Raw genomic sequence first — 21,093 nt, forward strand, 5'->3', positions numbered from 1 at the left:
TGGCACAGGGGGGAAGCAGAAGTAAAAAAACTGGTTTGAAGCCCTCTTTGTGCACTCCAAATTCCTAGGGTTGGTTCAGTCCTTGGCATAAGTAGAACAGCCTCAGGGCTACTCTAAATTGTACACAGCTGCAGTGGCCCCCCAGGAGGCTGCTTTGCAACCAAGGATTCCCAGGTGCACTAGCACTCCGGCCATCCCCCTTTTCCTGCAGCCATGCCTCTGATGTACTCCAGACACCAGAGCCTGGAGCGGCGGCTTAGGGCTGCTATGCCAGTTCTGCACCACAGAGGGATCCCTCATCCATCTGGTTAACCTGGCTTTAAGGCTGCTCAGCCAGGGAGGAACAAAGCAGCGTTACTGGGGGCAGAATCAGGCCTGTTAAGTGGGTTACAGATCTGATGTCTTGCAATGGTAGCCCCCAGACACTTACCAGAACATGATCAGGCACAGCATACTTTGCGATCTTGGAAGCAACAATAGATCTGAGTTCTTCTTTAACACATTCTATATGAGCTGTGTCTTCTTTTAACACTATGAAAGCAAAGGCACCTGGAAGGGAAGTAAACAGAGGGCGTGTACTGTACATTAAATCGTTGTTGGAAAGGCATTCATTTCAGCAGGACTGCATGCATAAGTGCTGTTTCAAATGCCTGTAGCAACTGTCAGGTTTAGGGTCTGCTTTGGTCACTCTGAGTAGTACCTCACACAGCAGGTGCTTCCAAGAAAACCAGCAGCTTACTTACACAGTAGAGGTGACGCAGAATCAGGTCCTTAATGATTAATGTGCTTTGTTTTGGAGTCCCTGGGTCAGATTCTGATCTCAGTTACAATGATGGTAAATCTGAAGTAACTCCACTGAAGTCACCAAGCATAAATGAGATTAGAATCTGACCCATGGAGGTCAGGGTTCTGGATTCTGTTTCAAATTATTTTCTTGAGAACAAACCTTTATTTTCATTTACTAAAATGGAGTCAAACACTACAGTAAAACACTATCTCCTTATAATGATAAGGGTTTAAGGGCCTGTCCAGGAAACACAGGGACATCCAGGAAAATTAATCCAAATTAACTAAAGATGTGCATTTGAACTGGATTAGTTAAACCAAATTAAACCCCTGTGTGAACACCCTCATTTGGAATAAAAGTGGCCTGAATTTGGGTTAGCTTAATTCAATTCCAAAGTGAATTAAGCAAAACCAAGTTAAAGTCACTTTAATTTTGAATAACAGCATCCACACAACAATTTAATGTAATTTAATTAACCCACTTCAAATTCACACCTCTAGTTGATTCAGATTAATTTTCCTAAATGTTCCTGTGTAGACAAGCTCTTAGATAATTTCTCCCTCCCTGCAAACGAGGAAATTAATGCACAGTGAAGTTTCTTCACTTAATCCTTAACTCATCTTGTTGTGTCTCGGTATATGGAACATAAGACCAATGAGGGGAACCTGGTATCTAAAATCCCTGCACCCCGTAAGCATGAGTTATGGAAGCGTTGCTATTTTACTGGCCCAGATTTGCTTTCACTTACAGGGGTGCAGCTCCCATTAACTTTAAGGAAGAGCATGACTTAGGTCTGGTCCATGCTACAGACTTATATCGGTATAAGTACGTTTTCAGGGGGGTGAAAAATCCATACACCTGAGCGACAGTTATCCTGACCTAATCCCGGGTGTAGACAGCGCTATGTCAACAGGAGAGCTCTCTCCCATCAGCTTAGTGTGTCTTCATTAAGGCACTACATTAGTACAGCTGTGCTGATGCATCATTTTAAGTGTTGACTTGCCCTTAGAACAAAAAGGGACCCAATGATGTTATGCCAATATTTTAACAAGGGGCTCCCACAAATATTTTCCGTTTCAGTCTGCAATACGCTTCCTGGTGCAGAGATGCAGGATTCTGCAGAGATTACAGATGAGGAAAGGACGTGGTTTCCAATTCTTTTTTAAATTAAAAAAAAGGCTTTCTCTGAGTTAAATAAGCAATGGTGACTGAATTCCAGCAGGAATAAGACTAATCTGGTCCTTAGCTTCATTAATGGGGGTAGGGAAAACTGTGAAGAGAGAGATTTGAAGATGGCAAGATTCAGGGTCTGGTGCTTGTCAGTTCTAGAGCCCTCCACTAAGAATGCCTATCCCTTGGCTTCTGCAGGCTTCCCTCTGGAGACTTCAAACTTTAATGTCTCTGTTGACATGAGCTGTCACAGTGAGGTGCAGAGAGAAAGCTGGCCTTTGATTAGCTAGGTTCTTGCCCATTAAGGGCTTTAAGTATCAAGAGTGGATACTTGAAATGGATCCAGAAGTGGATAGGGAGTGAGAGCAGAGAACAAAGTATCAGTGGCTAATTCAACACGTCACAATCTCCCTTTCAAACTGCCTGCTACTCTGTGTACTAGCTTGGCAGAAAGTTGAGGGAAAGGTTATAAAGGAAATTAACCATCTGCATATTTCCATTAAGGACACTATTTTACACACTTACCTTCTCCTTTGATCTCATGGGGGTAACCAATCACAGCTGTTTCAGGCACAGCCGGATGTTCATCCTTTAAAAAAAAATGTAGCAAAATATAACAGCCCCCTCTTTCAGGCCATGTTGGGTATGACTACACTGTAATTAGATATCTGCCGACTCAGGCTCGAGGGGCTGAGGCTAAGGGGTTGTTTAATTCTGGTGTGGATATTCATGCTCGGGTCCCCCCACATCACAGGGCCCAAGCCCAAATGTCTACACCACAATTAAACAACCCCTTAGCCCGAGCCAGCTGGCACATGCCAGCTGTAGGTTTTTAATTCCAGTGTAGACGTACCCATAGGGTACAAGAGCCTATGCTAGCTCTTCTAGGAATTGTAACAAGTTGCTAACTGTATGTGAAGTTCTTAATACCTTTCCTACTTTTCTGAGCCTTCTGTAAGCGCACAGTACCAAAAGGCCCATCTAGCCCAGTATCCTGTCTTCTGACAGTGGCCAATGCCAGGTGCCCCAGAGGGAATGAACAGAACATGTAATCACCAAGTGATCCATCCCGTTGCCCATTCCCAGCTTCTGGGAAACAGAGGCTAGGGACACTGTTCCTGCCCATCCTGGCTAATAGCCATTGATGGTCCTGTCCTCCATGAATTTATCTAGTTCTAGTTATCCTGTTATAGTTATCCTGTTATAGTTTTGAACCCTGTTATAGTCTTGGCCTTCACAACATCCTCTGGCAAGGAGGATTATAGACTATTATAGACATGCATCGGACGAAGTGGGTATTTACCCATGAAAGCTTATGCTCCAATACGTCTGTTAGTCTATAAGGTGCCACAGGACTCTTTGCCGCTTTTACAGATCCTGACTAACACGGCCACCCCTCTGATTCTATTACAGACTTGCCACATTAATGGTGTGTTTAATGAAATTAACAGGAATCATGTGTGCCTGTCTCAGAGCAGCATTTAACCCATTGGTTCAGATTCAAAAGGGCCCTGTTTTAAAACAACTGAATAGTATTTTCTGACATCCCTTTTGGCTAATAAGAATAAATCCAGAAAAAAAATGGATTTTGTCTATATGTGGGATTAGTCCCTGTGCAGCCAACCATTGCCAGTGACCGGAGCAGCCACACTACTGCAAAGCCCAAGTACGGAAAAAGCTGTGGTTTGCACTAACTAGGCCTCTCCTTGCTTGAAATGAGCTTTTCTTGCCTACACATGGGTTTGCACTGACGCAGCCCCACTGACTGCTGATCCACAAGTACAGTCAAGGCCTTGAGCTTCATTCTCCACTGCTTTGCACTTTGGGTGGTAGTCTACACCAAACCAAGTGCTAAGCATCTTTCTTATATCCACTTGTCACTGGTGTAAATCTGTGCAGAAGGTACAGGACAAGGCAGTGGAGAAGTGGGCCTCAATCTTCCAACAGATGGAAGAGGCACTGCCATGCTGAATACAGATCTTTATTATATGGCTTCATAATACTGACTTAGTCTGCCCATGATTCATAGTTAACATTGACAATATTTCTACACTGATAGAGCATATATTCATCCTAAATCAAAAATGGGTTATGCTATTTTAAATTTGATTAAAATATGGAAGAAATCTTTGTCTTAGCTGGGCTTCTCTGAAAAGGAACCTGCATGAAAATATGTAGTGGTAATCATATTAGGTCTTCAAAAAGCTATCATCAGAAGTTTGCACTAAGAGATTTATTTGTAGATACGATATTACAATCATTCCTGCAATGTAAAGATGATTTTGGTTTATCAGATTTCACATCTGATTAATGTTTGCAAGTGAGGGACATAACATGCAAATAAATGCTCAGATCAAGCTGTGTATAGAACTGCTTTGAGAGATTGTCTGTTCAGTTCTGTGGCTACCATGGCCTCTCGTCTAAATGATGGGCCAGATCGTCAGCTGGTGTAAATTGCCATTGCTCCGTATTTAATGTTGGAGAAGGTTACAAAACATGTTCAAATAGTATAGCTAGGCCTGAGACACAAAGGTGAGAACAAAATGTTAACTCCATCAGAGCTACTGGTGGGGGGAAGCTAGAGGAGAGTTTTGAAGCCCGCATCATCCAAAAGTAAAACAGCAATGGTATGAAGTCACTGATGTATCCTGAAGAGATGAAACATGATTCAGATCTTATCAGTTCAAACAAAGAAATTGCATGTAGCCCTTCACTTTGATATCCTCCATAAAAACTATCTTACCCCTGAATGAACTTCATCCATCCGCCCTTCCATGGTTTACATAACAAGATTGTTTTCTTCAGCATAACTGCCATGTGTATTTAGTATCAAGGGTGTGTGTAGGTGAAACATATAGGAGAAAAATCAGGGGTAGCAATGTTAACCCTTACACATAAACCAATGGGCTAGATCCTCCCGAGATGTACATTGGCATAGCTCCTTTAAAGTATATGGAACACTTCTGATTTTTACCAAATGAGAATCTGGCCCCATGCATGAAAAGCTTTCCTTGGGTATTGAAAAATTACCATAGCATCTTCAATCTCTGCAGTTCCAAGCCTGTGACCGCTGATATTTATGACATCATCCATCCGCCCTGTTATTTGGTAATACCCCTCTGAGGATCTATAGGCACTATCCCCTGTGAAATAATAACCTGTAGCAACAAAGAACACCATTACCTGTGATCAACAGCAGCTAGTATAATAATTCACTATCAGTATTTGTGATTATTTTTATTATTACTTTATACTTTTATCCCCTTTCAATCACAGATCTTTACAGGCACCAGTTAACTGAGCACACAGCACTCCGGAGGGCAAGGTTTTGTTACACCCACTTTACAGATGGTAATAGCCACCCACTTCTAATTAGGAATTTGTACCCTGGATGAGGCACTGGACTGGAATGCAGGAGATCTGGGCTCTATACCCAGCCCTGCCACAGCCTCCCTGCATGACCTGAGGCAAATAATTTATTCTCTCTGTGCCTCAGTTTCCTGGTGTGAAATGAGGATAACAATCCTTCCTTTCTCCTAGTCAGTGTTCCGTCTGGTCTGCTTAGGCTGTGGGCCTCAGCACCATGGAAATACAAACAATAATGATAATCAAGCATTCTGACAAAATCCAATGACTCCTGCTGTCTCTCCAAAGGACAAGTTAACAGCCCCCTCACCAGCACCCTCCTCCCAGGGCCCCATAAGGCATTGACACCCTTAGCACTCTGCACCAGTCACTACTGTGGGGCTTCCCTTCACACACACTCCTACAGGGGATCACGGTTTAAGAGCCGGATGAATTAACTCCCTGCAAGACAGTGCAAGATGACCACAGAACAAAGATATTTTTGGTGGCACGATAATAAGAGGATATTTTTGGTCAGTCTTATTTTCGCAACAGAGAAAAACAACTTTCTAAGCAAAACAAGTTGGTTTGTAACAAATTCATCACTCCCAAAGACTTCACTATTATAATTGTGCTACAACCTATGATCTCTGGAACTTCATTGCACCGGCTGGAAAAAGAGCAGATCCTTTGGTCTAAGAGTACATCTACACTGCAGAGAAAAACCCGCGGCTGGCCCAAGCCAGCCGACTCAGGCGCATGGGGCTCAGGCTCTGGGGCTGATTCATTGCTGGGTAGATGTCTGGGCTAGGGCTGGAGCCCAGGCTCTAGGACTCTGTGGGGCGGGAGGGTCCCAGAGCTTGGGCTGCAGCCGGATCCCAGACAGCCACACAGCAATGAAACAGCCCCGCAGCCCGAGCTCCACAAGTGCCAGCCACAGGGCTTTCTTTGCTGTGTAGACATACCCTTAAAGCACAACTGCATTTAAGCAGTTTTGATTCCATCCAGTAGAGGATACACAGTAAAGATACACAGTAGCCAATTACTAGAACAATATCTCAGAAAAACCGTACAATATAGCACTGCTAAAAACCCGCTGGGTACTGACATTGTAGTCCAACATTCTTCCCTGACACCATCCTTACCTGGATACTTTTTGAAATAAGTATCTATAAATCTCTGATCATCTCCATAGATGGTTCTTGCCAGGCCAGGCCAGGGCTGTGCAATGCACAGAGCACCAGAGACATCATTTCCTTCTATAACTCTTCCCTGTTGATCCAAGCACAGGAAGGATCATCAGCCCAGATGTTGGGAAACATCTCAGATTAAAGGAAAGTAGCTGGTTAGTACTATCTAGCTATGTTGAGCCAGATTCTGATCTTACCCCAGTTTTACGTTGACTTCAAAGGTGTCACTCCTGTTTTACACCAGGGCAAGTGAGAGCCCTTCATATTCTGCAGATTCACAGACTCAGTGTCTATTATTGCAATGGTTTATTCTTAATGTTTCTCACTCACATTTTGGCAGCAGTTGAACATGGGGGGGGGGGAAATGTACCCACTAGAGGAATTACTGTGCATTAGAATCATAGAATATCAGGGTTGGAAGGGACCCCAGAAGGTCATCTAGTCCAACCCCTTGCTCAAAGCAGGACCAATTCCCAGTTAAATCATCCCAGCCAGGGTTTTGTCAAGCCTGACCTTAAAAACCTCTAAGGAAGCATTGTCTATGTCATGCTTTCATCATTCATGTACACAAACAACAGAGCATGTGATTCTATGAATAATACGCTATTCACACAAAAGGAAAGATAGGTGACCCCTTGGAGTGCAAAGAACAATACAAGATTCACAGAACCCCACTCTTCAGCATTATGAATCCAGGATGTGGACCAAACTGGTGCCAGAGCGGAGCCCAGCTCAGTGGCAGAAGGGCCGGCACCTTCTTCAGCCAGGAGCTGCCGTGGCTGACTCCGTGCCCAGTACAGGCACAGGGCAGCCCTGAGTGCCTTTGCAGCAGCACCACATCACCACTCTCCATCCTCTCACCAACTCAGCCCTGGGCCACAGCCTCCGGTGGGAGAGCAGTGTTCTTCCTAAGCCACCTCAGCTAGGCTGAGGGGACTGCTAATAGCTCCAGAACAGCTGTTGGCTAGAGAGGCCAAGGTCCCTCAGAGCATCAGTAACTCCCATGACCCAAACCACAGTAGTGCACTTCATTCCCTTCCTCTCCCTCACTCAGGAAGTTACTGCAGCTGTCACATCACCCCTGTTATCTGCCTGTCTCAAACAGATGTTGTGAAGATGAGTTAAGTATTGATGAGTTGTGAAGATGAGTTAAGTGGACGAGAAGCTGGATATGAGTCAGCAGTGTGCCCTTGTTGCCAAGAAGGCCAATGGCATTTTGGGATGTATAAGTAGGGGCATAGCGAGCAGATCGAGGGACGTGATCGTCCCCCTCTAGTCGACATTGGTGAGGCCTCATCTGGAGTACTGTGTCCAGTTTTGGGCCCCCCACTACAAGAAGGATGTGGAAAAATTGGAAAGAGTCCAGCGAAGGGCAACAAAAATGATTAGGGGTCTGGAACACATGACTTATGAGGAGAGGCTGGGGGAGCTGGGATTGTTTAGTCTGCGGAAGAGAAGAATGAGGGGGGATTTGATAGCTGCTTTCAACTACCTGAGAGGTGGTTCCAGAGAGGATGGTTCTAGACTATTCTCAGTGGTGGAAAAGGACAGGACAAGGAGTAATGGTCTCAAGTTGCAGTGGGGGAGGTTTAGGTTGGATATTAGGAAAAACTTTTTCACTAGGAGGGTGGTGAAACACTGGAATGCGTGGCCTAGGGAGGTGGTGGAATCTCCTTCCTTAGAAGTTTTTAAGGTCAGGCTTGACAAAGCCCTGGCTGGGATGATTTAATTGGGGATGGGTCCTGCTTTTGAGCAGGGGGTTGGACTAGATGACCACCTGAGGTCCCTTCCAACCCTGATATTCTATGATTATTCCTGTTTTACAGCTGAGGAAACTGAGGCAGAGAGGCTAAGGGTCAGGTTGGCAAAGGTATTTACACGCCCAAGATACATATAGGTGCCTAGCAGGATTTGTGAAAGCATCCGAGCAGGTTTAGTACCTAAGTCTTGTTGATTTTAGTGGGTGTTAGGTGCCTAACATACTTAGGTGCTTTGGAAAATCCCACTAGGCACCAAAATACCTTTGAAAACCCGGTCCTAAGTGACTTGCCTAAGGCTATACAGCAAGGCCCCAAGTTTTCAGTCAGGCCTGTGTGGGTAGGCCCCTCAGCCCATGCCAAAATCCACTGTGGCCTATGGGGCACTGCCCACACAGATCAGGCCCCAAATCAACGATACAGACTGGCCTGGAGCTCAGACATTTTGGGACTTCACCCTGTGCCCAAGGTATTAGACAACACTGCCTCACCACTGGGCAATGAAGATCTTCTCACTGTGGGAAAAGGGGCTGCTAAAAATGGAAACATTTTGTCTAAGGTCACGTCCCCAACTTTCAGAATCTATATTTCTCAGCAGTATCAACGGATGCCCACAGACACACCGAGCCTGACTCCAACGGAGACTGCGGAGATCACAGGCGGGTTTCATTGGCTACAATGCACATTCAGCAAACATTTTTAAGGAGAACAATTCCCTACAAAGCTATAAGTTGGCTGTGTTCCCAGTGCACTTCACTCATGCCAGTCCCGTTGGCTCCAGTGAGACTATGCGTGAGAAAAGTTACACACATGTATGAGTGTCTGCAGCATTGGCACTTACATTATACAATCATCACTATCACATAGGAGCCAGTCCAAAAACATTACCTTGCTACTCACCATCGGCTTTCTAACTAGAACACTTAAATATGCATGAATATGGCTTGATTCCCTCCGGTATCATTGGAACAGATGAGGCACAAAACATTTTCCATCTCCTTTTCCTACATGCTTTTGGCATTAAATAGTGGAATTAGCCTGACAACCCCAAAAGCAGCATCTCCGGCAGCTCTTTCCCTGCCTTTGCACCATTGCCCCCAGTGGCAGAGCACAGTCCCAACTCACGTTCTCATCCATCAGTGCCGGGACAATCCCAAAGAATGGTCTCATTGCCATAGCAGGAATGATGTCAGCTCCTTCCTCCGAGGGCCGGGGAGCAATGCAGATGCCGCCTGTTTCTGGAAGAGCAGCGGGAAAGTAAATATGCCGGGCCGACACACTGGAATGGCAGGCGAGGCTGGATTAAAGCAAGTACCTACTTTGCTCGGCTACACAAGACCAGCAAATCACAGGCACCCTCCCAGCTAAGAACGCTTTGATTGTTGCAGTGAACATGATGGTCCCAGGAAACGAGCGAGACAAGGCAGGGGAGGGGATACCTTTTCTTGGACCAACTGCTGTCGGTGAGAGAGACGAGCTTACACGGAGCTGATCTGAAGCAGAGCTCAGGGTAGCTCGAAAGCTGGCCTCTCACCAACCGAAGTTGGTCCAATAAAAGAGTTTACCTCACCCACCTTGCCTCTAGAACTCTTTGAGGCAGAGATGAGACTTTACCGAACAGTACCCACAGTATACACATTTTAAGGGGAAAACACATTTCCTCTCCATCTGCTGGACAGATAGTGCAGAGTACAAAGTCGGGAAAGGTATGAGGTCAGAAATGATTTTGAGAATCCAAACAGCGGCTGCTACATCATCATATTCTCCTTCAAACCCACCGGTGCCATGATGCCTACAAAACACTTGGCAATGGTTAGCCACTGGTGAGCTGTGACTACTGCTTGTCGCACTCTTCATAACTCTATCGTTGTTGCCTTGTGCTCACCCCATCTGCCACACCCACCTGTTGTGGCTCAACAAACTTCGATTGTAAGCTCTTTCGGACAGCAGCCACCTTTTGCTCTGTTTATACAGTGCCTAGCAGGGTGGGGTTCTGGTCTCCAGGTTACCGTAACAACTACATTGGGAGAATTATTAATATGTGCATTCCTTTCCTCCTCTTCTCTCTGACTTTCTTTCTGCATATTCTTTTCTAAACACTTCACCACTAAGTTTGCTCTCCTCTGAACTCTGCACATCTGTATCTTTTGAACACCAGGATGTCCCAAACCATTAACTGAAGGTTGACTGACCTATCCGTGCAAAACATCTGGATGTCTTGGACCTCGTAAGCCACACAAAAACAGACGTCCGCATTTATAAAGAGACGACAGAGAGAAATAACGCAGCCCAGGTAAGCAGCTGGCCTCAGGTGCAGAGCAGCATCACTGTGCACTGCATTGGGGTAACTGATTCCAAGGGCCTGGGCCTGTGCTCACTGACATCAATGGCAAAGCTCCCATTAACTTTAAAGCTGCAGGAGCAGAGGAGCAGTGGCCAAAGCAGCATGCAGGAAGGGGAGCAGTGGCCAAAGCAGCATGCAGGAAGGGAAGCAGTGGCCAAAGCAGCATGCAGGAAGGGAAGCAGTGGCCCACATACTTTGTAGTAGCAGCTGCGGTCTGCATGCACACCAGCATTACAAATGGGGGTAAGGATTGCATGCCTTAGTCTTGCACCTAGCAAGTACATTTCTAAGAAGGAGCAGCCCATTGATTCAGCCCATGCACTCTCTTCCTAGAGTGTGACCCTAAATTAACACACACACTCCTAGAGTTATCCAGGAAATAAATTAATTCCGTGGAAATCAACGAGAGCTGGATGTAGGGAGCACTAATGTGGCATTTACACATTTTCAGATTCCTTTCTTACACATGATGCTACCTGGAAAATGCTCTTCAGCCCCATTTCCTACCCCACTAGGGATTGTTTTGTAGCAGTGGGGATATAAGCACAAAATATTAAGGGATTTATTTTCTTGTGCTGTTTGTACAGCACTTTGAGGAATTTGTATGCAAAGCGCTTTGTGAGACTAAATTACTATTATTATGCAGTATTAGAATAGCCCACCCATTAGGGGCATCCTGAGATTATTTTCCATTCTGAACTGAGCCTCTTAATCATTCTTTCCTCATTTCTGCTGGGATAAATGTTAAATCAGATCAGAGATTTCAACCTTAATCAGATCTTTTATATCCTGACACTAATTCAGATGCACAAAACAGAAGCAAAGAGGCTGGAATGTTAGGCTTTAAAAATCTATGAGCTGTGTCCTTGACTGGTGTAAATCCACATTGCTCCACTGGCTTCAGTGACTACACAGACAGAACCTATGATTTGCCTCTAGTCCCTCCTCTATAACTAGGTGGAGAAGAAGGTATCTCTAAGTGGAACCACAGAGCTGAGGTATCACTCCACTGAAAACAGGCCTCAGAGCTGGCTTATGCTTATGTATCAAATGGAAAATGATTTTGGAAGTCTCTTCCTTCAGGGACAGTGTACACATCAGAAACTTCTGTGCAATGTAACATGATTGTCTTAAGGCTTTGCCAGCACTTTCCTGTTTTGGAAAACATACACCATCCTCTACTCGCACAGACAGAATCCGGGAAGAACTGCACCTAATATTTCACAGTAATGAAGGTGACAGAGTACAAAGCTCATGCTGCATGTACAGTATGTCTGTTTAGCTCCGTTGTAACGGATGTTCAATATAACTGAACATTAATTAAAATCACAGTACTGTAAAACAACATTTAAAATATAGGCCAGGCCATCTGCTACACAGCACAATGACTGACTATGTAACAGCCAGTAGAGCAGTGCAGATCCAAGGGAGAGATGCAAGGTGGTAGGGGGTGAATGAGGCAAAATCCCTGAAGAAAGGAAAAAGAGAAAACAAAGGCAAGACAATGCAAAGAATGGGAGGAAATTACAACTTTCCACCCTTATTCACAGTGGGCAGTACCTTAGGCAGAGCCTATGCTCCAACTTGCACTGATGTAACTAAAGGGATTTTTTTTCCCACTGATCTAGTTAAACCAGTGCACATTTCTGTGTGGACACTATTAAACTGGTTTAAAAATAGCTTACAGCAATTTAGCTTATTGTGGTAAACAGTCAACTTCAGCTAAGTTGACACAAGCCAGATTGAAATCAGTGTCAGCAAGTCCATGCAGGGGTTTTACAGCAGTTTAACTAAATTGGTCTTTAATTAAGAGACGGCAAAGAACTCCAGAAAGAGGGAGAATCCACTCCAAAGCGGCACGTTGCAAAGCCAGGTACTGCGGTGTGTGGGTACTCTGAATGTGCACACCTTGTATTTGCTTGTCACATAGTCCAAGCTGACAATGACCTTGACAGAATCTCTCAGCAATGGTCACGCAAGTCTTTGAACGCCTCTGCAATGTGTTAAGCACAAACAGGCTTTTGCTTAAATATCACCCAGGCGTGCTTGTGGTTTCACCTGTTTCCTTAACTATTTCCTGTTGACAGTCACCCAACCTTCTCTCCTCCCCCACCTATTTTGAGTGCTCCTACACTCCTCCGACAGAGTTTGTAGCACTCCAATGAAGCCAAAGCCACAGCTGTTCTATTCTGTACCGCCCAGTCAATTCACTACTGTGGAAACCAACACAGATTTTCTTCACAGATTTTCTTAGAAACAAAGCGTGCTTCTTAGCTGACTCTGCAGGGGCACTAACGCTCTCTAAGGAGAAGAGCAGGATGCAGTCATGACTGGGGTACCCAATGTCAGCAAAACTCCTTGGTGAGCAATGCTGCCTAGGAGGAGGAGCTCCAACTTAGGATCTCCAGGATCTACTGGGTTTGGGTGCTCCTTGCCCCCTCCACTCAGAGGGGAACACCAGTTAGCAATTCCACCAGATGAACTCACAGAGTTTCCTAGACCATCTGTGCACTTCTTGTGGGCTTTATCACAGAAGGTATGATCTGGCTCTTAAGAAAGAGGCACAAATGGAATTTCTATGCAGAAAGGCTCTTATTTAAAGCCTTATCGTCCTGCGCTCCTTATCTACTTTCTGCTTCTGTCTTTCCATTCAATAAATCTAGTAACTTGTGGAGCAACTCACAATCCATTCTTGGGTCAAGCTTTATTTACAAATTAGTAGAAAAAAGTTAACTTTTCTTGGGTCACTACTTTTTGTTAACACATGATTCAATGTGAATATGTCTAGCTAGCTGGCAAACATTCATAATCTTACTCCAACTGAAGTTGATGAGAGTTTTGCTGGGGTTTTTTAATGGGAGCAGGAGCAAGTCCATTAGCAGAAGCCATATACCCTTTGTGTGACTGAGAAAGAAGAACCCAAGCATCGAAATGCCCTATTAAGGGACGTGTTTCTAAGAACAGCCCTTATTTATTCTATAATACAATTTAGTGCCTCGAGAATCATTTACAACAGTTTATCTTTGGTGTCGCTCTAATTCAAAAGCTAAACAGTCTAGTCTCTATTCTACATCATTTAAAACTAGACCTGAAAATCAGACCAGCTTTGAATCATATTATCACTCAGTCATATTAGCACAGACCCCACTGCCTAACATAGTAACACGAAGGCCACGCCTCCACTACCGCACATGTCAATGAAACTTGGCACTCAGGGCTGTGAAAATAACACCCCCTCCAAGCGACATAAGTGGTGGCGTGCTCTCCGCTATGTTGGTGGGAGAGTTTCTCCTGCCAATGCAGCTAGTGCTGGGGCTGGTTTAGTTCCGTCGATGGGAAAGCTCTCTCCTGTCAGCATAGAGCAGCTACGTACAGCTGTGCCGCTAATATAGACATGGCCTAAGAGCCACCTTAATTTCTCTCTCTCTCTCTCTCACACACACACAAACACAAACAAATTCTCTCTCATAATCCCCCTCTCACCTTATCTACTCACCCAAATACTTTCAAATGGATTCTTAAAGTATGGTTTGCTAATCTTTATGCCCGTTCAGCTTTATTCTCTGGTGACATACCGCTGCTTCCAAAGACAATGGTCCATAGAGGACAAAGGCCAATTAATAAAGTAAATTACATTGATTGCGAAAGGTGAAATTGAGCTGACACTATGGTAATCAATTCACCTGCTGCATCGGCACTGGATGGGAGGCTAGGGAAATGGGAGGGGTCTCCTTTGGCAGAGGAGAGGGAGAGGGCAGCGTGAGGATATGTGTACTATTTCTTTAAGTCTGTAGCAAAAAGTTAGGCAGGAGGGGAGCTGGGGAAGATTCAAGGCAGAAGCTGTAAAACTTTGGAAGCACAAAAAGGGAGACAGAAAGCTGTTTCAGAACTAACACTGGCTTCCTTACTGCAACTAAGTTCCTTGTTCAGTGAGAGAAGAAAGAGATTCTTTCCCACCATCATATGACAGGGAAGAACAGGAACCTGTTGTTGGGGTATGAGCAGGGAAGGGTCTAGAGGAGGATTTACTTCAGTGAAGTCTTTCAATAAGAAGAGTAAAGATTACTGCATTTTTCTTTAGTGACCTCACGGTATGTCTATATTGCAATTAAATGCCCATGGCTGGCCCATGTCAGCTGACTCAGGCTCGCAAGACTTGGGCTTGCAGGGCTGCTTCATTGGGGTATAGATATTTCAGCTCGGGCTGGAGCCTGGGCTCTTGTACACCGCAAGAGGGAGGGTCCCAGAGCCTGGGCTCCATCCCAAATGCAAATGTCTACACCTCAGTTAAAAACCCCCTTAGCCTGAGCCCCACGAGCCCGAGTCAGCTGGCATGGGCCAGCCACGAGTATAGTTATACCCTCTGGGACTAGACATAGCCAATCCAGGCAACAGATTGACAGTATGGGCCTGACTGTCACTCACACAAACCCACCCTGACGCACTCTGGTCATGTAAAGACACCTAAGGAGCAGATTTTATTTACATCCAAGTTAAGGCCCCTTTCCATTACTAAAGCATTACAAACTGGCGTTCATGTAGCTGAGAGGCAAGCCGCACTTCATAAAGATGGGATGCACAAGAACCAGCCTAAGCAAATTGATGAATTACAGAAGTGCACTCCTGCTTTCTGTGAGATGGCTCAGTGCAAAAGTCCCCTTAAGTCGCAACATGGCAACCCTTCCTTCACTGTCAAATAAAGCTACTTCATTCACACGGGGAGTGCTGCAGACAGCTAACTGCAAAATAGCATAACAACTTCTCCCCATGTCCCTCCTGAAACAAAACAAAACAAAGCAATTTTAACTGTATTTTCCGGTGCTCTAGTAATGAAACAAATACCCTTGGCTACACAGTTCTATTTTCCATAGGGAAACAGGACAAACAAATACCTAGGCAGAATCTGTGATTCAATGTTACAGTTTGCCGTACATTACATAGGTTTTCATGATAAAGAAAAGTTCAGTTGTCAGAATAACTACTGTGTGGTTTCCACTTCAGACAGCAGCCTTTCACTTTCAACTGAACAATAAAAATTGTTTTCTGCTTCTAGAACTGGTCCAAACTTCCAAATGTTCAAAATTTCAGTGAAAATGTTTCATGAAAAAACATTGCTGGGTTTCAGCCAGTTTAAAGAGCGGATCAAAGTCTGCTGAAAACTCGAAATGTTTCAGGGAAAAAAATCTCCAAAAGGTGGCAAAGTTGTCACCACTTTCTCATCACTCCATGAGAATTCCCTGTGAACCTGTTTTCCCTCCCCATGAGTGCTTTTTACCTGTTTGCCACCAGGTGTCAACAAGGGTGCACCGGCTGTCTCCCACTACATTGTAGAACCATTGCCAAGCTTCATGGTTAATTGGTTCTCCCACTAAATCCAAAACAGTAAAGAAAGAAGAGTGAATTCTGGTGAAAGGATTTGTATGCAGTGTGCTTTCCCTTCCCCACATATAGGCTTGGAAGAATTAGATTTTATTGGTAAATGTCGGTATATGTCAATATCACCATAAACAGCAAACCATCCAAAAATATTTCCATTGATAATAATTGAAATTACAGATAGGCAAAGTAAGCAAAATGCTACTTGAGAACTTATTATAGTTTGATTTAAGAATATTTGCTTTGCATATTTTGACATGTGATTTTGACAATTTGTGTTTAACTTTCTAAATCTCAACGTCTGTCATTGAATAATTATGGTCTTATTCCCTCCTTAATTTCCCTCAACTATGAAAAAGTAAATTGATAAAAATTGAAAAAAAAAAAAAGCTTAAAACCCGTAATTTTGTGCAACTTTGAAAATTTAAATAGATAAAAAATTTTAAATGCTTAAAAATAATCAATATTATCCATTGAAATTATTTTTAAAAAAAAGGAAAATCGAGTTCTGCTGAGCCTAAATCCATCGCATGCCTGCAACGCCAGGCATTTCTGATCATAAATAATTTGTCTACACCTAGTAACTACTGATAGCATTTTGCTGAGGCATGAGAAGAAGCTCATGGTGCCTGTGTTATATGAGTAGGGCCCTACCAAATTCACCGTCCATTTTGGTCAATTTCATGATGCTAGGATTTTAAAAATTACAAATTACATGGTTTCAGCTATTTAAATCTGAAATGTCACAGTGTTGTCACTGTAGGGGTCCTGACCCAAAAGAGGGTTGTTGGGGGGGGGGTCGCAAGATTATTGTAGGGGGCTCTCAGTATTGCCACCGTTACTTGTGCTGCTGCTGGTGGCAATGCTCCCTTCACCGCTGGGCGGCCGGAGAGCGGCGGCTGCTGGCCAGGATCCCAGCTCTGAAGGCAGAGCCCCCGCCAGCAGCAACGCAGAAGTAAGGATGGGATGGGCTGGTATTGCCACCCTTCCTTCTGCGCTGCCGCTGACGGGGAGCTGCCTTCAGAGCTGGGCACCTGGCCAGCAACTGCTGCTCTCCGGCCGCCCAGCTCTGAAGGCCGTGCAGATGTGAGGGCGGTAATGCCACAGCCCCCCCTACAATAACCTTGTGACTCCTCTGCAGCCCCTTTTGGGTTGAGACCCCCAGTTTGAGAAACGCTGGGGTCTCCCCCAGGAAATCTGTAGAGTATAGGGTAAAGGCACACAAAAGATCAGAATTCATAGTCCGTGACATATTGTTCATAGCTGTGAATTTGGTAGGGCCCTAAATATGAACCTCACAATTTAAGACATTCCTTTCCTAGGACTGGTGAAAAGCAAAAAGGAATCTAAGAGAAGGTAAGTACTAACTGAAGGTAATTTGGGGGGTATTTAGAAAATCGAAACAATGCTCATGCAGGGGCTGTCTAAGCATCTCAAGCCTTAGAACTATTAATGCTCTATGAAGTCACAAGCACAACGGAATTTTTGGCATCTTTTTCCGGAGAACGTTATTCTCATAAAGGAATCTAGGAAATGGGGGATAATTCAAAGATATTTATTCAATTGCCCTGGCATTGGGCTCTTTATTTTTTCTACATAAATAGTAACTAAACAACTGTATGTGAAACCTGTATTTGAAAGAACATCTATTCCTCTCACCTGATCCCAGGGTTTTTAAGGAAGATCTGTCATACTTCTTCACCCACTTATCTCCATACTTCAGCAGCAGGCGTACAGCAGTAGGTGCACCGTAAAACTGATTAATTTTTAACCTCTGTACAGTTTCCCAATAACGACCTGCAAAATCCCAAATATTCTTCTTTAGTCTGTCTGGTTACGGAACAAAGCTACTGTTACAAACGCTGAACGCTGAAGTAAACACTAAGACAAAACTCTACAGCAACTATCTGCTGTAGCTAGAGCAGGGGTGGGCAAACTTTTTGGCCCGAGGGCCACATCGGGATTGCGAAATGGTATGGAGGGCTGGGTAGGGAACGCTGTGCCTCCCCAAACAGCCTGGACCCCACCCCCTATCCGCCCCCTCCCACTTCCAGCCCCCTGACTGCCCCCCTCAGAACCCCCGACCCATCCAGCTTCCCCTGCTCCTTGTCCCCTGACCACCCCCATCCAATGGCCCCTGCTCCCTGTCCCCTGACACCCCTATCCACACCCCTGACAGGCCCTCCGGGGACCCCGACCCATCCAACCCCCCACGCCCACACCTTGTCCCCTGACTGCCCCATCCCGGGACCCCTGTCCCTAACTGCCCCCCCAGGACTCCACCCCTTATCCAACGCCCCCAGTCCCTGTCCCCCCGCCCCTCCCGGCACCCTCTGCCACCCTGGGACCCCATCACCTATCCAACCCCCCCTGCTCCCTGTCTCCTGATCGCCCGCCCCCCCAAACCTCTGCCCCATCCAACCACTCCCTGTCTCCTGACTTTCCCCCGGGACCTCCTGCCCCTTATCCAACCCCCCCTCCCCTTACCATGCCAGCGGCAGGACTGGCTTATTGGAAAGCCTGGGAGGTAGCGGGCACAAGCCATGCTGCCCATGCAGCGGCGTTGCTGCAGGGGAGGGGAGGGGCTGGGGGCTAGCCTCCCCAGCCGGGAGTTCAGGGGCCAGGCAGGATGGTCCCGCGGGCTGGATGTGGCCCATGGGCCATAGTTTGCCAACCTCTGATCTATAATATAATACTGATGGCACCTTTATTACCCTGGGTATTACACATTCCTGGTTTGTATGGTCACATCCTCAAAAGAAATGGGACCGGTGATAATAGGAAAGAGAATACATCTACTAAGGTAGCCAGGTCACCCTTGATAGGCTCCTAAACCATATACATGTTTAATTAAAACTGCGACCATCATGCCCTCACCTGGGTCAGGATACAGTGGAGTGCTTTCAAACAGGACAGAGGTGCCTCCGTTACAGAGTGGTCCATATACAACATAGCTATGTCCTGTGATCCAGCCAGTATCAGCCACACAACCAAAAACATCACCTTGCTGGTAGTCAAACACATGCTGCAAAGATAAACAGTGACGCTGTTTTCGTAATGCTGAAAGAACTAACATATGCTGCACCGGATCAATTATTTCAACTCAGCCAGCAAAAAATCATTTAAAGCATATACACAAAGTAAGCATGAACAGACAGACGAGCTATAAATGCACAGAGGCAAGGCTGGCCTAAGGATGGGAGGCTATACCACCGCTCATACAAGGAGTGGGCCAAATCCTGTGGTTCTTAGTCCTTAAATCAGACCCACTGGTTTCAGTGGGAGTCTGCTGAGTCAGAATGAAGGATGTCATCCCTCACTGTGTAGGAGGCCACCTGTGCCTGCACAGTGCCCCACCAATGCCAATGGACTCCTGAGCTCATGGCAGCTTGGTCCTCAGGATTTAGCCAACTTTACCGTTACAACGTGTTCTGTTTGTTTCCAGTTTAATACCCTGGGTATTAATGAAGGAAACAAGGTATCCATAGGAGACTTACTGTCGTTCAGCTTGCCCTAGGAACTCCTCACTCCATTCACTTTCAGTCACACACGTATAGCCTTTCACGTTATAGTTTAGATAACAAGCATCTGGGGCTGATTATACTTCCTCAGCTATCAGAAATGTTCTACCTAGGAAATCTACCTTCTTGCACCAGCTGATGCATGTTACCAGAGCTGGAAAGTTACAGCTAGATTTACCTTTTAAATCAAAAAAACTGAGAGTACAACAAAAATCTAACACTCTACTCTGAAATCAAAACCAAAGGATCATAGAAAGGAGTGGCAGGAAAGATCTCATCAGTCAGCCAGTCAATGTTCCTACCAGTGCTGGAATATTCCTACAGTACATTTTCTAGTGCTTGAAAGGCAGTACATTTAAGAGGAATGCATCTGTGTAGGAAGCAAGACCCTCTGAATGCCTAGAGCAAAGTTGGGAACCTTCTTCTTGGACTGAGAAGCAAACAGATTTGTATGCCCCACCTTGCTGCTGTTTGGAAAAAAAAAGAAAAAAGCTGACTGGTGTGACTCCACCCCACTGGAGAAAGGTTTAACAGCTCAGCCCATCGGCTTGAATGGATAATCCTCAAACGTTCTAAAATTCACCTTTGAGCTGAGATTAACCCAAAGACGAATATCTCAGAAAATTACAAGTGAGAGAGAGGCTGGGACTAGAATTGAAATCTCATCTAGAAACTTCAGTATAATCATATATGGATTTCAATTACACTTTTCAGGAGGGAATCTCAAAGCAGAAACTGTAAGAAGTTAAGCCTCACAACACCCCTTTGGGAGGGTCTCGTTAGCTCCATTTGGCTTAGGGGGAAATGAAGGTACAGGGAGGCTAATGGGCTTGCCCAGCACCACATCGCAAATCAGTGGCAGAGGCAGAAATACTGAGTGTTAATACAATTTGTTTGCTCTTCAACAGATGAGCATCACAAAAGGAGGGCCCTTGTTCGGAATCCAGCACAATCAGTGCAGTACTGGAGTGCAAAACTAAACCAGCAAATGACGAATGAATTCAAAATGCTCAGGTGGAGTCACTGCATCATTTGGATTCTTTACAACCCCCGGGATCTGATTTTCCTAGTAGTGTACTTCCTGAAAGCAAATCAATGCTGTTTAATTATTCATATGCTCTTGTGTACTTTTCAACTCGATTGCACACAATTTGCCACATAATTTGCAAACACTAACAGAAGCAGCCTTATTAAACAAACAAATGTCCCACATCAATACTGATAAAGCACAAATGTTCCTTTTTTGCAAGGAACACTGCTGAGGTACCTTGTGTGTCACAGCAGCATAAAGCAGATACCCAGCTTGAGTGTGAACAATCCCTTTGGGTTTTCCTGTGCTCCCGGAGGTGTAAAGCATGAACAGCATGTCTTCACTGTCCATGCTTTCAGGAGCACACACAGGAGCCTCCTTGGCCATCTCCTAAGACGAGAGAAGTAGCAAAGAAACACGTTAGCCTCACGCAACCAATCCTTTCATAACACTTCAGTGTTTCACCAGGCTCCTAGTTACGTACAGAAGAACTGTCATTTCTTCTGATGCCATCTTTTTCTGCAGAGAGACTGGCAAGAGCTGAGTATTTACTAAAAGAAAGGCAAAGTAGTA

General features: G+C 45.1%; 1 protein-coding gene and 1 long non-coding RNA gene across 2 annotated transcripts in view; one reads left to right on the plus strand and one right to left on the minus strand.

The window, feature by feature from the left end:
* Positions 1–20,764, plus strand: part of LOC311518434 — a 34,205-nt gene extending 13,441 nt beyond the window's left edge. The window contains exons 2-3 of the long non-coding RNA XR_014710989.1: positions 10,408–10,542; positions 20,399–20,764. This is a non-coding gene — a long non-coding RNA (uncharacterized lncRNA). The remainder of the gene's footprint in view (positions 1–10,407; positions 10,543–20,398) is intronic.
* ACSS1 (acyl-CoA synthetase short chain family member 1) overlaps positions 1–21,093 on the minus strand; it is a gene marked incomplete at its 5' end in the record, with an annotated part of 82,782 nt that overhangs the window by 8,044 nt on the left and 53,645 nt on the right. Inside the window, 9 exons of the mRNA XM_084624254.1 lie at positions 431–549; positions 2,483–2,546; positions 4,988–5,115; positions 6,448–6,574; positions 9,375–9,487; positions 15,869–15,961; positions 17,629–17,766; positions 18,847–18,994; positions 20,758–20,910. Of these exons, the coding sequence (XP_084480380.1) occupies positions 431–549; positions 2,483–2,546; positions 4,988–5,115; positions 6,448–6,574; positions 9,375–9,487; positions 15,869–15,961; positions 17,629–17,766; positions 18,847–18,994; positions 20,758–20,910 (1,083 nt within the window). The remainder of the gene's footprint in view (positions 1–430; positions 550–2,482; positions 2,547–4,987; positions 5,116–6,447; positions 6,575–9,374; positions 9,488–15,868; positions 15,962–17,628; positions 17,767–18,846; positions 18,995–20,757; positions 20,911–21,093) is intronic.

The sequence above is a fragment of the Lepidochelys olivacea genome (genome assembly GCF_965140295.1).
Source record: "Lepidochelys olivacea isolate rLepOli2 genome assembly, chromosome: 3".
In the NCBI taxonomy this organism is placed as follows: domain Eukaryota; kingdom Metazoa; phylum Chordata; order Testudines; family Cheloniidae; genus Lepidochelys; species Lepidochelys olivacea.